The sequence below is a fragment of the Rattus rattus genome, chromosome 11 (assembly GCF_011064425.1).
Source record: "Rattus rattus isolate New Zealand chromosome 11, Rrattus_CSIRO_v1, whole genome shotgun sequence".
NCBI classification, from domain to species: Eukaryota; Metazoa; Chordata; class Mammalia; order Rodentia; family Muridae; genus Rattus; species Rattus rattus.
The window spans coordinates 93,520,138-93,537,749 of record NC_046164.1 but is presented as its reverse complement, the minus strand read 5'-3'; the positions used below and the strand labels follow the sequence as shown (position 1 = coordinate 93,537,749).

At 41.1% G+C, this 17,612-nt stretch overlaps 1 protein-coding gene across 1 annotated transcript in view; it reads left to right on the top strand.

Annotated features, from left to right (window-relative positions):
- Window positions 1-17,612, top strand: part of Usp34 (ubiquitin specific peptidase 34) — a 188,289-nt gene that overhangs the window by 91,029 nt on the left and 79,648 nt on the right. Inside the window, exons 26-33 of the mRNA XM_032915874.1 lie at window positions 1,581-1,707; window positions 1,820-1,967; window positions 6,755-6,855; window positions 7,047-7,256; window positions 10,044-10,169; window positions 11,988-12,110; window positions 12,240-12,323; window positions 14,243-14,329. Coding sequence (XP_032771765.1) covers window positions 1,581-1,707; window positions 1,820-1,967; window positions 6,755-6,855; window positions 7,047-7,256; window positions 10,044-10,169; window positions 11,988-12,110; window positions 12,240-12,323; window positions 14,243-14,329 — 1,006 coding nt within the window. The remainder of the gene's footprint in view (window positions 1-1,580; window positions 1,708-1,819; window positions 1,968-6,754; window positions 6,856-7,046; window positions 7,257-10,043; window positions 10,170-11,987; window positions 12,111-12,239; window positions 12,324-14,242; window positions 14,330-17,612) is intronic.

Here is a 17,612-nt window from a genome sequence, read left to right as displayed (position 1 = left end):
AAGTTATGTAGTGATCTGTGAGAAGCTAGTAGACTATGAATTGTATAATATTGAAGAAAAACATCTGTAGCAATAGCCTAAAAGTTGTGTATTGCCCAGTAGATCAGATCTTGTATCTTTGTGTATCAAGTGTTAAATGTGCTTAGTGTTACAGATGTGAAATTATGCAACATATGTAGATAAAAATGTTTATATAATAGTGAGTAACAGTAATATCGTAAAGAAAATGGTTTAACCTCAGCACTGACTTCCATTCAAAAGTTGCTTATTTTCTTAGGAGCAGTAGTCAATATCTGGAAACAACTCCTCCTCCTCCTCCTCCTCCTCCTCCTCCTCCTCCTCCTCCTCCCCTCTTCTTTGTTATCTTTTGTTTTGTTATCTTACAAACAAAAGGGGAAAATGGTGTATTGGCTTTGAGTGGCTAGACACCTTGGGTACTGGTAAACACTTTAGGGTGTGTAAGATAGCCTGTGGATTGCCTTCAAGGACAATATAAATAATTGAGCTCAAAATGTCAGTGGAACCAAGGTGGAAGACTAAATCTTGAAAATATTCATTAGAAGGCATTCTTTATTTTCTCTTGCTCAGTCATAGACCTAGATATTTTTTCACTTGTAGGATATAATTTTCATCTTTTTTTGTTCAGAACCCCTGGTTGGCTGGCTGGCTGGTGGCTGACTGGCTGGCTTTGTTTGTTTGTTTGTTTGTTTCTTTCTTTCTTTCTTTCTTTCTTTCTTTCTTTCTTTCTTTCTTTCTTTCTTTCTTATTTACTTATTTATTTAAAATCTAGGAACCTTGTCTTCCATAACTGAAAAAGAATCAGAGAAGTTTCACGTATTTAGTATGTGTCATGCCTTTTGGGGGGTGCAGGAGATTCCTTTTAAGAATATTTTATATGTGTGAGCATATTAATTATGTGTATATATATGTACCAGGTATATACCAAGGTCCAGGAAAATCACGAGGGGGTGTCAGATCCACTGGAACTGAAGTAATGGATGGTTATCAGCCTCCCTGTGGGTGCTGGGAACCGAGCCCTGGTCTGTCTGGAAAAGCAACATCACTCTCTTCCACTAAAATTAGTCTTTCAGTCCAGGTTATTTTTGCATTCTTGGGTTAATTCAATCTCATATTCTGTGAAACTGATTTATATAATATGAGTATATTATCATATTTAAAAAATACTTTTGTAGAATGAGTGTGTGTGTGTGTGTCTGTCTGTCTGTCTATGTATGTTATGGATGTCTTTTTCTGAGAGTATTTCTTAAAATCTTTTTTCTTTTTCTGAATGTAAAAACCATAACTTGGTATTTCATTATCGATTTGTGTTGAGTTCTGATTTACTTCCCTCTTGCTTTTCTCCTCACCTTTCAAATAATTGTTTTTATAATGGGATTTTTTTCTTTCAGTAATTTTTTGGGAATGTGTTTTAATTATAAATTTTTAGCTGTCTTTAAGTTCAAGTCACCATGATGAATCTAAAATTTGTATAACTTATGGTCTTTTCCATTTTGTAAAATATTAAAAAAATCTTCTGTAACATTAAAATGTTCAAAATGGTTTTCTGTGTGTTGTTGTAGGTTTGCATATCATCTGAGACAGTGGCAAATTGAGGGCACTGGTATTAGTAGTCACTTGAAAGCACTGAGTGACAAACAGTCTTTGCCTCTGAGGGTTGTATGTCAGCCTGCTGGACTTCCTGACAAGGTATTTACAAGGTTTAATTTCTGAATTTGGTAGCATTTCTTCTTTCAGATCTTTGATTGTTCATTTGGTCGTGGTTGTTGGTGATTTTAATTAGGTACATCTTATATTTCAGATGACTATTGAGATGTACCCCAGTGACCAGGTAGCAGATCTCAGGGCTGAAGTAACTCATTGGTATGAAAACTTACAGAAAGAACAGATAAATCAACAAGCTCAGCTGCAGGAGTTTGGTCAAAGCAGCAGAAAGGGAGAGTTTCCTGGTAAGTCTAACACCGAACATGGTTCACACCATCATAGGCTTCATTGTGTAATGACTGTCCCAGTCCAGCTTGTGTTGCTCTAACCTTTGCTTAAATGGTAGGGAGTTTTGTTGATGGTGGTGATTTTTTTTGTTTGTTTTTAATTTTGAAAATGGGATCTTTACTGTGGAGTCCTAGACTACACTGTGTGTCCCCCAGATTGGACTCAGAGTCTCAGGAATTCTTCTGCTAGTACTTCTAAAGCCAAAGCTTTGGGGTTACACATGTGAGCCACTACACCTAGCCAGACAGAGCATAAGCAGCCTGAGTCTGTTTCTCACGGGGCTGTAGACTTAGGTCTGGGTATAATGTGTAAGATCAGAGTCTGACGAGGCCTGCTTTCTGCTTTCAGTACAATACATGAGTGTTAGTCTTTAACATTGCAGGAAGTAGGTCTAAAGGAAAGGAAGCTTTGTCTAGATACTACTGCAAGTGTAAGGATGCTGCCCTGATGTCCTAAACTGTCCCCCTATACACTACTGCAAGTGTAGGGATGCTGCCCTGATGTCCTAAACTGTCCCCCTATACACTACTGCAAGTGTAAGGATGCTGCCCTGATGTCCTAAACTGTCCCCATAATTATACCTCCAAACACCATTGCATGAAGAAATAAATTTCAGTAACAGTTTTGTTTGGAAACATAAACATTTAGGCCATTGTACAATTTTAGACCTTTACTGGCCTCTGGGGCTACTTTTGCTGACCCTTGGTTTTATTGGTGTTAGGTAGGTGTTGGTGTAACAGTGGTTTTAGGTGTTGTTTGGAGACATCTTTTTTTTTTTTTTTTATAGGATTCTTTTCAGGCTTTCTAGAAATAACTTTCCTCTGTCTGTTTGTCTGTCTGTCTGTCTTTCATCCATCCAACTACCCATCCATCCAACCACCTAACGTGTAGTGAGTATGTGTGTGCCACAGGGTACATGTGGAGGTCAGGAACAAGTTGTAGGAACCAGTTTTACCATGTGTGCTCTAGGAATCAAACAGCTCCTCAGGCTGGCCATAATGTATTTACTTTCCTGCTTTCTCTGTGCTCTCTCTGTAGGCTTTTTGTTGTGACCATAAAAGCAGTTTGGGCATTGATGTGGTAAACACTTGTAGTTGTTGATGACCTTTCTCGTCTATTTGGCTAGTTATCCAGTTTCATCCCATAAGGTGTTTGAGCTGGAGGCTTTGGATTAGGGATGCATGTGCTTCAAAAACTAGAAAATCCTGAAATTTGAAACACTTTTGGATAGAAGTGTTGTTCTGTGTATGTTTATCTATGGAGTACTATAATATTTAAATTTAGCCAAGGGATTCCTAATTGGAGAGTGATAGAAGACAGCTACATAAAGCGGAGCTGTGTCCTGAGCAGGCATACACAAAGGCAAGCACACAAGCAAGTGTGCAAACGAGTAGGAACCCCTGTCCACATAGACTCCTGGAAACATTCTTGGACCACTTACAGACTTAAATGGTTGTATATAAAGAATACTGTGTGAAACTAGCATAAATGGAAACTCATGTTGCCTAGATTAAGAATGAGGTCATTTCTGGAAGCTCCCTGTTTGTCTTTTGTCTAGTACAGGGCTTTCCAGTGCCTTGAACGATGTCTTACATTTTGGACGCTTACTCTGGATATTTCTTAAGGGTCTGCATACAGCATATGCATTGGTTAATTAGTTGTTTTTTTGTATTATGGTTTGTTTGTTTAAGACAGAATTTCATTATCATATTCACTGTGTAGACCAGGCTGGCCTCAGACTCCAAGAAATGCACCTACCTCTCCTTTCTGAGAGATGGGGTTAAAGGTGTTCTCCATATTACCTGGCCTCAGAGTATATCTTCTGGGGGGAGGCACATACCAGAGCATGCTTATGGTGGTCAGGACCACGTGTGAAAATCTGTTCTCACTTTTAACCATGTTTGGTTCAGGTGTTGAGCATAGAACGTGATGGTTATTAGCAAGCACATTTTATATACTGATCCTACAAACAGTTTTATTAAGGATTTACTTCTTCCTGCATCAAAATATTATTTTAAAGGGATCTTATATTTTTCTTCCTGCTTAATAGTCTGTGTATTACTGTCAAACTCAAAACTTGGAGCAGTTTCTGTCTTAGTCTCGTAAGTGGCTATAGGTATGAGCCACCATGTTTGGTATGATAATTTCCTTTTAAGGCAAGAAATCTTGTCACAGTTGTTAAGCGATGCTTAGGCTAAAAGGTGTCCTGTAGAGACCAGGGCTTTAGCTCAGTGGTAACATGGCTTGCATGCTCAGGGAAGGAACACCCAAGAGCCTAGTGCAGTACCCAGGATGTCTGCTTCTTTCACAAGAAACCTTCTGGGAAACCTAACAAAGGCTGCCTGATAGGTTAACTACATGGTTTATGCTCTAGCAAAGAAAATTGCCAGATTCAGTCTCATTGTTAGAAATGGCCCATACATATACAGCCGCCCAATTAGACAAGATGGATGAAGCAAAGAAGTGCAGGCCGACAGGAGCCGGACGTAGATCTCTCCTGAGAGACACAGCCAGAATACAGCAAATACAGAGGCGAATGCCAGCAGCAAACCACTGAACTGAGAATAGGACCCCCGTTGAAGGAATCAGAGAAAGGACTGGAAGAGCTTGAAGGGGCTCGAGACCCCATATGTACAACAACACCAAGCAACCAGAGCTTCCAGGGACTAAGCCACTACCTAAAGACTATACATGGACTGACCCTGGACTCTGACCTCTTAGGTAGCAATGAATATCCTAGTAAGAGCAGCAGTGGAAGGGGAAGCTCTGGGTCCTGCTAAGACTGAACCCCCAGTGAACGTGATTGTTGGGGGAGGGCGGCAATGGGGGAAGGATGGGGAGGGGAACAACCATTTAGAAGGGGAGGGGTAGGGGTTAGGGGGATGTTGGCCCGGAAACCGGGAAGGGGAATAACAATCGAAATGTAAATAAGAAATACTCAAGTTAATAAAGATTAAAAAAAAAAAAAGAAAAGAAAATTGCCAGATTCAGTCTCAGTGTTAGAAATGAATGCTTCCCTGTATCAGTCTTCTTTGTATAAAGTAGAAGAGAAACTGACACCTTCTGTGCACTGTTATTGGGTGGTGGCTGTAGCTGATTTGGTATTGCACTTGGCTAGATTGTACAAGGTCCTGCGTTTAATCCCCAGCCTCGCTACCATAATCAAAATAGAAATGTGTGTCATTATGTAAAGAAGTGTTACATAGTATGTTTTACTCATTACTCTTGAAAATAGTTTCTATCTTAATAAAATTCAAGATTAGTGTTTACCTAAGGGTAGAAGTCCTGTTTCACATGGCTGATGGTCTGATCTCTGGACCTGTGATCAGCAGTCACTCACACCAGATAAAGTTGGAGGATGGCAGCTGTGTGGGGTGGCACATGGTTATAATCCATGTGTCAGAAGCTGTGCCAGGGTCCTTGGCTTCTCAGTGAGATCCTATTTAGCTTAACTTATTTAACTTAAAAACAAAGCAAAACCAACACCAGTGTTTGAATAAGTTATGTTACATTTAATAAGTCTGTTTTATTTTCCAATTAAACATTACTATTGATTATTATTATTATTATTATTATTATTATTATTATTATGTCATTGACGATATAGTAATTCTTTTCAGTGTCTACTATGTTTTAGTGGCTGGAATCCATCAGTAAGTATAAGAAAAAGAAATGTGCCGTCCCTGTTGAAACTGAACTTTTGTTTTTACTTTGGTGAAGAAAGACTTGCTTTAAGTAAAGATAAACCGAAGGGGTAGTAATGAGGTGGGCGCTCAGACATTCATGCTCACACAGAAGCTCTCATTTTGAATGCCTTGAGGAAATTCAAGTTATGTGTCCTGTGAATTCCTGGGGTAGACATCTTATTTCTTTAGGTGGAGGTGCAGAAAGGGCAAGGAGCTGAGCAGGGCAGCATACACTTTTATCCAATCACTTAGGAGGAAGAGGAAGATTTCCAAGTCAGCCTAGTCTACACAGAGAGCTGCAGTCTAAACTCGCCTGCCTCCATTGTGAAATGTTGTCAGGACAAGAAAAGCATGGAGTCTGGTAGCTGAAGCATGGATTGTGAAGCAGGGGGAGGTGATGGGAACTGAAGTCAAGGGATAGATAAGCTGCAGCAGACTCTTAGGCATTCTTAAATGACCTGTGCTGAATTTATTCAACAAACTCATTGGTCTTTTAATAGTAGGTTATTGAATAGTTTGACAGATCTTGAAGGGTATTTTTTTTGTCTGTACAACAGATTGGTTTTTATTTTATAATATTTGCTGTGTTTTGTTTTGTTCTTGTTTGAAAATAGGGGGTGCTCTTTTGAGAAAAACTGGGGTTTTGCTTTTGTGTGCGCGTGCGTGTGTGCCTGTTTGTGTGTGTGTGCGTGTGTGTGCGTGCATGTGCGCGCGTGTGTGTGTGTGTGTGTGTGTGTGTGTGTGTGTGTGTGTGTGTGTGTGTGTGCGCATGCGCATAGCCAATGCATTTAAGGAATCTGAGTCCTCTGCACATACTGAGGGAAATTCAGTAAGTTCCAAGAAGGTTCTTGCTGTCTTGTTATAAAATACAGGGATTGCTGTCATTATACTAGTGCCTAGGTAATTTACGACAATAGAAAACACTTAGGAGGCACACTTACTCTGGGCTTCTCAGGAGTTAGAGATTTAACTGTAATGAACAGTGAGTGTTTTGCTCTGTTGTGTCATTGCTAACAAATGGTATCAGCAGTGTACTTCCCTTTTCTGTTGTTTTTAAGGTGGCCTCATGGGGCCTGTCAGAATGATCTCGTCTGGACATGAGTTGACAACAGACTACGATGAAAAAGCACTTCATGAACTTGGTTTTAAAGATATGCAGGTACATACATAAATTGTAGTTTGAGTTTTATGTTACACAGAAAGTTAATGATTGAAGTCTGGTTAAATAGTTTTTAATTCTGTGCACTAAAATTGTAAATAGAGTTATACCTCAATTTTATTGTTTTCTTAAATAAAACAGTTAATATATTTTTTTCCTATTTCTCTTATTCCTCCCCCCTCCCATTGTAGATGGTATTTGTATCTTTGGGTGCCCCAAGAAGAGAAAGAAAAGGAGAAGGTGTTCAACTGCCTGCATCTTGCCTCCCACCACCTCAAAAGGACAACATTCCCATGCTTTTGCTGTTACAGGAACCTCATTTAACTACTCTCTTTGATTTATTAGAAATGCTTGCTTCATTTAAACCACCCTCAGGAAAAGTGGCAGTTGATGACAGTGAGGTAATGCTCAGATTTCCTTCCATAGATTTTATCTTTGTCTTGAGATATTAAGAAACAATTTTCTCGTGAAAGCCTTTTTATTTGTTTAGGTTTTTGTTTCTCTGTGTAGCCCTGGCAGTCTTGGAATTCACAGAGAGGTCCTCTTGCCTCTGCCTTCCAAGTGCTGAGATTAAGGGCATATGCCTCCACCTCCCAGCCTAAATAGGGTCTTTTTGGGGTGGGGTGGGGTGGGGTGGGGTGGGGCTTGTTTTGTTTTGCTTGCTCAGGAATCACTTGTTTGTTGGTTAATTATCCACAAGTTAATATATTTAAGTTCAATATGACCTGGGCATACTATAATAAAAGTATTGTTTATAAAATAATTTTATACTTCATTGAATCAATTATGGAAGACCTATAATGACATGCCTTACAAGTAAGCTAACGTAAATATTTTTCAGACAGAATAGGTTTTTCAATCCAAAAACTGCTGTTGGATTAATTAGGGAACCCTAGTAAAAGAAAACCACACGTGTGGTTTCAGTGAGGCCCCAAAATCTGAATTAGAGGAGTAAGAAGGAGCTAGGTATGAGGACAAGAAATGATGTGCATGTAGCAGTCTCCTGTTCTATTATTGCTGTGAGCCCCTTGTGTCATACGACCCGACCTTGCCCTTGGAGCTCTCCTGTCTGAGCTTGCCCAGCGCGGTGTTATGGGGCCAGCAGTCGTCTTAATCTTGTGTATCTGCTCCCTTGCTTGGTGATTGGTTGTGAGGCACAGTTTCACACCTCAACCTTGTGGCAGTCCCAGCTGAGGCTTAGCACTCTTTCCTGGAAGTCATTTCTTAGAAGCACTCATGCACGACGAGGTGACAGCCAATGCAAGGGCTGAGATGGGAAGGGAGGCAGCGGGGAGGACGTAAGGTTCTGGAATGAACACTTCCCGTGGTGACCGCAGTGGAGGCAGAAGCAGACTCTAGTTTTTGTTTTAAATGAAGCATGTTTGTTTGGCAAGTTTCAGAGGTCGTAAGGACCTAGAACATTTGTCCAGGTCAGAATTGGAAGTGCCCTAGCACAGTGTGGCAGTGGTGGACAAAGTGTGATTGAAGTGAGAAACACAATCACCTTGTGGCAGACTTAAAACAGGACAGAGTGAATCTTTAAGGAGGAAGACGTAGGAATGGTGAATGGTTTCTGACTCGACCAATTACTTTGATTCCATTTAAAATGAAGGATGGATGCTTGAAGGTTATCAGTTGAGAATGTCAAGGAAACAACTCAAATCCATATGCTTCTCTGCTCTCTCACTTCTTGTCTTGTACCTTAGGCTGGCCTCCCAGCTCAGTCCCCCTACCTTTTCCACCTGACAATGAGGCTACAGTACTCTCCACTGTGCTTGTCAGTAGAGCTTGTTTTTAATCCAGTGGCTTTGATAACGACTATCTTAAGGTCTTTATTATTAATATTCTTCTTTAAGAATTAAGTAATTAAATTGTATTCATATTACATCTCGATCACACTTCCCACCCCCACCGCTCACTCCCCAATCCCCAATCCTTACCTGCTACCTCCTCTGCTTTTCCTCTGAGAGGATGGAAGCTTCCCTTTGGTACAACACGTTTCTGTGGGGCTAGGTGCGTCCTTTCCCACTGAGACCAAACAAGGCAGCCCAGGTAGAAGATCATATCCCACAGACAGACAGCCTTTGGGATAGCCCCACTCCGGGTGTTCAGGACCCACATAAACAGTAAGCTGCATATCTTAGTGCAAGGTGCCTACGTCCAGTCCATGAGTGCTCCTTGGTTAGTGGTTCAGGCTCTGAGAGCCCCCAGGGTCCAGGTTAGTTGACTCTGTTGGTCTTTCTGCATAGTTCCTATCCCCTATGGGGCCTTCAGTCCTTCCCTCAACTCTTTCATAAGAGTCCCCTGGCTGCTTCTACTACTTGGCTGGGTCTGCGTCTCTTTTCAGCATCTGCTGTGTGGAGCCTCACACAGGGATTGGTGCTTGCACATGGGATGGGTTTCAAGGTGGGCGGGTAACTGGTTAGATATCCCCTCAGACTCGGCTTCAGCCCCGCTCCCTGCATTCCTTGAGACTGGACAGATTTGGATTGAAGCTTTGATGTGTCTGCTGCTTCAGTGGGACTCTTTCCCGCTTTTGTTGTTTGCTGTCTGCTTTGTTCCTTTTGGAGAGAGGGATTCTCTGTCTAGACCTAATGTCCTAGAGTACAATGCATAAATCATGCCTGCCTTGACCTCACAGAGATCTGCCTCCTGAGGGCAAGTTCTGGCATTAAAGGCATGGGTCACCACACCTGGCTTTCTTTTTATATAATGTTTATTGAAAGCAAACAGGAAGGAACAAAAATTTTCATGTGTTGACAGACTTTTTATTTTTATTTTTTAAACTGCTGATTGGAATAAGGAAAGCCGTTAATGTGGATAATTAACCAACAAACAAGTGATTCCTGAGATGCAGCAGTTAAGGGCGCTGGCCGCCGCTCCTGAGGCCCTGACTGAGCTCCCAGCATGCACATGGTGCTGACCTGTGAAGGCATCTGATGCCCTCCTCCGGCCTGCAGGTGTACATGCAGCAGAGCTCTCGTCCATGAAAACAAACAAACAAAGAAAAGGTTGATGAAAAGTGGAAAAATTGCCAATTCCACCTAATTGTTCGGTAGTATTAAATTTTCAGACTGTTAAAAGTGAGGGTAGGGAATTTTGGCAAACAGTTGTGAAAATTGACGTTCAATTTTTTTTTTAATTTCTTCTGATCTAGTTTGATGAAACAGTATTCTTATTTTATGTAGAGTTTAAAGTGTGAAGAACTCCATCTTCATGCAGAGAATCTTTCACGGCGTGTGTGGGAGTTGCTCATGCTTCTTCCTACTTGTCCAAACATGCTGACGGCGTTCCAGAGTATCTCGGATGAGCAGGTGAGCCACAGGCTGTGTGCCCTCTCGGGCAGTGTTTGTGTGCACAGACATAAGGAGGCTAGGGGTCGTTGTTGGATGTTATCTTCATTCCTGTCCAGTCGTGTGTGCGGTGTCCTCCCCACCCCGTTTTTTCTATGAATGGATTAGGCTAAGTTGGCCCTTGGGTTGTATGTATTTTCCTATCTGCCCTCTCAGTGTCAGTAATACAGACAGCTATGCCCAGCTTTTTCCAGAGGTGTTTGGGATCCAAACTCATATCTTTATGCTTCTGTGGTAAATATATTGCTGATTGAGTCATCTCACCAACCTCCTTTTGCTAACTTACTAGGAAAAAAGTGTCAGTTTAAATATCCATTTGTTTTTAAAGTTACATAACATACTAGGTAAATTGTAAGTAATCTTTTATTAAATTGTCTTTAGAAATATTAGAATTTGCTTTTTTTAAAAGATTTTATTTATTATGTGTTTGAGTGTTTTGCCTACATGTATGTCTGTGCACCATGTGCATGCCTGGCGGTGCAGAGACCAGAAGGTGTTGGGTCAGCCCCTGGAACTGGAGTTGTAGATGACCGTGAGCTGCCATTTGGGTGCTCGGAATCGAATCTGAGTCTTGTGCAAGAGCAATAAGTGCTTTTAATTACTGAGCTGTCTCTCCAGCCTCACAGTAGTGTTCTTATTGATGAGATTTTTAAAGACTTGTATGTTTTGAATATTTCTTTTTGACAACAAAACTAGTAAAATTGAGATCAATATAATTTGATGGAGTGACATTGGTCAGACCTGGTTTTAGATTGTTCTACAGATCCAATGACAGAATTGAGAAAACAAAGCAACAAAATTTAATACATAGTTAATGTTTCTTAAGTATCAGATTACATATAAAAAGTGTTGGATATCCTTGTAGAATGCCTTTGCAATGAAAGACTTTATGCTATTTTCTTTCAGTGATATGTTCTTGAGTATGTGTATGTATGCACATGAGTGAAGGTCCCTATGGAGGCAGAAAGAGGGTATTGGATCCCCAAGAGTGGGAATTACAAGTGGTTTTTAGCCACCCTACATTGGTGCTGGGAACTACAAAAGAGCAGTATGTAACCTTAGCCTTAGTCATCTTTCCATCCCCTCTTTGAGGGATGGGAACATTACCTACCTCCATTGGAGGCAGGGACTGACTAGGTAGCCTTGGTTGACATGGAAATCATCATGTATACTAGGTTGTCTTTGAAATAAGAAAGATCTGCCTTCCTCTGTCGAGTACTGAGATAAAAGGTGGGTGCCTCCACACCTGGCCCAAGAATGCTTTAAAAAGCTACGTAGCAAGGGTTTTCTTCAGGAAGATCTATTGCAAGACTCAAGTAATGAATACAAAACCAAGTGGCCTGTCCTTACACACCACACTGACTGTCTGATTTGGCACCCATTACATGAGTTCAGAACTTCTGACTTCTTAAGTTATTTGAATTGAAAAAGGATTGGCTCTGGAATGTGATTAGAGATTACTTTAGTAATAACATCTCAAAGCTACATATTATGCAAACATTAGTTCATATATTGATAGCACAAACAGCAATTTTCTAATTTAATTCTTTTGCTGTTCTTTTTTGATAAAATTTTTTATTTTAACCATATTTAATGAATAGTTTGTGCTTTAAATATGTCACCAGTACCATTTCTGATATTGTCTTCTTATATTTTGATGTTTTTAAAGTGTGCAGTATTTGTTTCATTCCAGTATTCATTTTTATGAGTTTTAGACTTTAGAGAATTATCTAGGAAGTTGTCTTGCTAAACAACTTGTTTTTCTTTTTGTAATTTAAGAGTAATGATGGAGTTAATTGGAAGGAACTTCTCAAAATTAAGAGTGCTCATAAGTTGTTATATGCTCTTGAAATTATTGAAGCACTAGGAAAGCCTAACAGAAGAATAAGAAGAGAGTCAACGGTAATTACACATCCAGTATTATCACTACAGACTTTATTCTTCTAGAATTCCAAATCATACTATCCTTTCATTCTAGAGTAACTTTTCTCCTGATAACCTCCCTTATTTGTATTTTCCCTTTTCTCACAGGGAAGTTACAGTGATCTTTATCCAGATTCTGATGATTCAAGTGAAGATCAAGTGGAAAATAGTAAAAATTCCTGGACTTGCAAGGTTTGATCATAATTTTTTTTCAAAGATTGAGAAAACTACTTTTTGGGTTCTGTAAATCATTATCTTAAGGATTTTTTAAAGATTTATTTTAGTTTTATATCTTTGAGTGTTTGCTTGCATATATGTAGTGCTTGTGGAGGCTAATTGAAGGCTCTCCATATCCCTTTGAACTGGAGTTAGAGATGAATATAGCCCTTTCTGTGGGAGCCTGAGTCCTTTGCCATAGCGATGTGCACTCTTAGTAACTGAACCATCTCTCCAGCCTTGAAGGGAGGCTGAGAGTTAGATGCTGGGTGGAGAGTGGTAGTGTGTGTGCGTGTGTATAGAATGTAAGGCAGACAAGAAGCTTATTTAAGCCATTTGAGGGATCATGGGGACTTGTAGATAGTGGCTCTTGAATAGTCGCAGATGCTCCAGGGAAAGGGAGGTGGGGGATGGCAGCCACCCACTCAGATGCCATACACGAGCCAGCCTCCTGGTCTCCTGCTTGAAGAGAGTGGGGGCTGTTCAAGACTCCAGTTGTCCATAAGATATTAAAGGAAGTGTCCTACAAGTCCCAAGGTGATGAGCACCTGTCACCAGAGCCTGATGCTCTTAAAGACCTCTGAGCCCCATCCAGCGACAGAGACTCAAAAATAGGGGACAGTGTCCAGGCTATGGGGACAGGGTTGTTTGTTATAAGTGGTCTCCAATGCCCAGAAAACACTTTGTGCCTGTGAACTAGTTGAATAAACCATTGATGACGTCCAAGTATGGAAAAGTGTCAGTGGCAAAAATGCCAGTTGTGCTACTGGGACCCAAGATGAGAAGTACATTATTGGTAAAGCTTCAGGTGACAGTTCATTTCCATGGTCAACTTGGTCGGATTTGGGATTACCTAGGAAATACAGCCCTTAGCATAGAGAGTTTCCAAAGAGACTGAAATGGGGATGAAAGACCTACCCCAAAAGTGTGGCACAATCCCATAGAGGGGTCCTGGACTGAATAAAACTGTAATACGGGGAGGAGCCGGGGGAGTATTTGTTTCTCTCTGACTTCCTGCTTGCAAATTTCCTACCACCGTGGCCTTCTGGAACGGGGGAGTTGGGGGGTGGTGAGGCTATGTATAGAGGCCAATGGCTATCCTCTAGTGTCAGTCATACACCCTTTGAGATAGGGCCTCGTTGGCTTTGAACTTGTCACTTAGGCTTCCTGACTGGTCAGCAAACCCTAGGAATACTTTAGTCTCAGTTTTCCCTGTGCTGTGGTCATAAGCACCATCATGTTTTTAGGTGGTTTTCAGGCATTGTGTTTAGCCCTGTGTTTACAGGGTTAGGCTTTTACTGAGTGAGCTGTGATTGTCTTTAGTTGTGCCTAATTTACTCTTAAAGTGAAGGTGAAAACTACATTTTTCATAGTAATGGTAAGTGAGATTATTTAATGCTTTGTTTCTCCTAAGTTTTAGCCTGATTTTAGTACCCGTGTTTATCCCACGTCACTGTCATCATTGTTTTTTTGTTCTCCAACACACATTGAAATTAGGACCTCTTAGTATCTGAGGCTCAATAGCCAAAGTTTGAAGTCATGTTTATAAACTCTAACTAAAGACTTTTTAAATAATTTCTGAAAATATTTTATATAGGAGTTACTTTTAGTGAGGTGGTGGTGGTTCACGACTTTAATCTCAGCACGTAGGAGGCAGAGGCAGGCGGATCTTTGAGTTCAAGGCCAAACCGTCTTCAGAGTGATTTCCAGGACAGCCAAAGCTGCACAGAGAAATCCTTTCACTGCCCCTGCTAAATTAATTTTTTATTTATAGACAGTGATTTTTAAATAAAACAATTTTTTTATAAACGCTTGCTAACTAAGTCATCGAAACAGATTGTCACTGTTCCATATAACTAATTTTCTTTCACCTTTGCTCTCAAAATTGCTTACAGTTTGTTGCTGCTGGCGGCCTTCAGCAGTTACTAGAGATTTTCAACTCTGCGATGCTGGAACCTAAAGAGCATGAGTCATGGACTGTGGTAAGTGGACTGTCATGTCGGCTGATCACGGTTGTTACCGTATCTCAGTCATCCTTGGTTCAGTTGACTGAGACGATAGAAAGGAAGAGTTTTGGTAAGTTGATGTAGATTGAAATGTAACTTAATGAAGCAAAGGGGGAGGTTAGGTTTGGTGCGTGCAGATGGCTCCGTGGCTGAAGCACTTGCCATGAAAACCTGGTGACCGGTTGAGTCCCTGGAGCTCATGTACCAGCCTGAGGAAAGAACAGGCTTCAAAGGTCAGGTTATCTTCTGACCTTACATAGGATTTCCCACCTCTGTTACCTGTGTGCGAGCCCACACACGTGCACACACACATGCACACACACACATGCACACACATGCACACACATGCACACACACGCACGCGCGCACACACACACACGCACGTGATAATATAGTTTGATATAAGCTATTTCGGTCTTGTCGTTGCTGTTCTTTTGCTTACTTTGGTTTTTGAGATGGGGTTTCTTTCACTGCCCCTGGCTGTCCTCAGACTCACAGAGGTTGCCTGCTTTGGCTCCAGAGTGCTGGGATTAAAGGCAGACACCACCACTTCCGCCTTGCTAGAGCGTTTTTAACATACTTGACATGAATAAGTGCTAAATTTAATTATTCAGAAATATTACAAGTTCATGAACAATTACTTCTCAGTTGTTTAAATCATTTATTAGTATTTATATGGTTTCAGAATTTTTTCACTTTCTCTTGAGTTGTGTTGTTTGTCTTTTTGTCAGGGAGACTTGTTTATCTTTTTGTCAGGGTCTCCCTGTGTCTTCCAGGCTGTAACTAACTCTACCCAAGGCTGTCTTGGCCTCCTGAGATTACACTTGTGCTACCATGCCAACCGTTACTTGCTTTTTAAAAGTGGTTCAGGCTAGGAGGAGAAGCCCACACCTTTAATCCCAGTACTCAGGAGGCAGAGGCAGGCCAACTTTTTAGTTCAAAGCCAGCTTGGGCTATAGCAAAAAGTTCCAGGACAGCCAAAGCTACATGATGAAACCCTGTTTCTAAGTTTAAGAAAAAGTCAATAAAAATGGTTTCTTTACATGTATGTGCTACCTGGATGGATGTAGTACCAGTGATTAGATGTAGGCCCTCTTATGTGCCCAAGAAGTCATTTACCAGTGCCTTCTATCTTCGCAAATGAGTATCTTTTGTTCTGACTAGTTCTGCTTTTATAGCAACAGTACACAAAAAGTGTTTCTAGACCACACTGATTTCTCTGCCATGGCATCGAGAAACTGAGGATAATTAACCTTTTTGTTTTTATAATAATTAGAATTTTATTTTATTTTCTTTTTATTTTTTTATTTTTATTTTTTTTACACTCCAGACTTTATCCCCCTCCCAGTCTCTGACTATTCCATATCGCATACCTTCTCCCCTTGTCCCCCTCCCCAATCTTTACAAGGATGGGTCCCATCCCTCCCCACTCCCAACCAGACCTCCCGATTCTCTGGGACCTTAAGTCTCTTGAGGGTCAGGTGCATCTTCTCTGACTGAAGACCCACCAGTCCTCTGCTGTACATGTGTCGGGTCCTCATCTCAGCTGGTGCGTGCTGCCTGGTTGGTGATCCAGTGTCTGAGAGATCTTGGGGGTCCCGGTTAATTGAGACTGCTGGTCCTCCTACAGGGTCATCCTCCTCTGTTTTTCCAGCTTTTCCCTGATTCAACCAGAGGGGTCAGCAGCTTCTGTCCATTGGTTGGGTGCTCATATCTGCATCTGACTCTTTCAGCTGCTTGTTGGGTCTTTCAGAGGCAGACATAATAGGTCCCTTTTTGTGAGTGCCCCATAGCCTCAGTAGTAGTGTCAGGCCTTGGGGCCTCCCCTTGAGCTGGAACCCACTTTGGGCCTGTCTCTGGACCTCCTTTTCCTCATGCCCTTCTCCATTTTTGTCCCTGCAGTTCTTTCAGACAAGAACAATTATGGGTCAGAGATTTTGATGCCCTGCCTTTCTGCTGGAGGTGGGCTCTACAAGTTCCCTCTCCCTACTATAGGGCATTTCCTTTGCCCTCCCTTTGCCTTCCTGGTCTCTGATACATTCTACTTCCTACCTCCTGAGGTTGCCTGTTTCCATTCTTTCTGCTGGCCCTCAGGCTTCAGTCCTTTTTTCGAACCCAATACTGGATGGGGGTCCGTCCCCCCCTCCCCTGCTTTCCGCCCAGGTTCTTCCCTCCCTCCCCCTTCCATGATTGCTTTCTTTTCCCTCACAAGTGGGATTAAGGCTTTCTTACTTGGGCCCTTTGGCTTGTTAACCTTTTTGAGGTCTGTCGACAGTATCCTGGGTATTCTATACTTTTTTTATTTGCTAATATCCACTTATTAGTGAGGACATACCATGCATGTCCTTTTGGGTCTATTCCTTTTGTAATATTTCACATAAATATTGTACTCTCTCAAAAAAAAACCCTACTATATTACTATTATGAAATTTAACAACAATGCTATTATATTAGGTAAAGGAGATTGCTAGTGCAATATTCACAACTTTATGATTCTTTCTCTCCACCATTTTAGGTTCTGGTGACTACTCAGAAATTTAGGTTGCGTTGTTTTGATGGCAAGTGCCTTTACCCACTGTGCCACCTCACCTGACGCCCTGTTTGCCTTCTAGTTACTTCTGTGGTTTTAATGTTTTGCTTTCTTTAGGATTGTGTTGTCTGTCTTTTAGTAGGGTCTCTCCATGTTCCTATGAAAGGCTGAGCATCTTTTTCTGTGGTTTGGTCCTTGGTGTGTTTCTGATTGTATATACATATTTTTATAATTTTTCAAATACCTATTGAGTTAGGCAGGATGAGTTGATGAGTGTTTGTAGTGTTTCTACTTGTGGGTGTTATCAAGAAGTTCCTGTGAATATCGCCAACCTGTGTGCATACCTAGGAATTTTAATTGCTGAGTTCAGTAATTATTGTGTTTAATATTTTAAGAATCATCCACACAGGTCTACCATTTATATTCCAACCAGTTTTGTTTATCCTAGTTTCCACACCAAGGTCATTTACTATCTTTGAAATTTTAACAGTCTAGGGCCGGTGAAGTTAGATGTTCCCATGGTTTTGTTTTATATTTTCCCGATAACACAGAAAGATAAAGAACTTTCTGTGTGCATATTGGTCATTGTCTTAGTTAGGGTTTTACTTCTGTGAACAGATATCATGACCAAGGGAACTCTTCTAAGGACAAGATTTAACTGGGGCTGGCTTACAGGTTCAGAGGTTCAGTCCATTATCGTCAAGGCAGGAGCATGGCAGCATCCAGGCA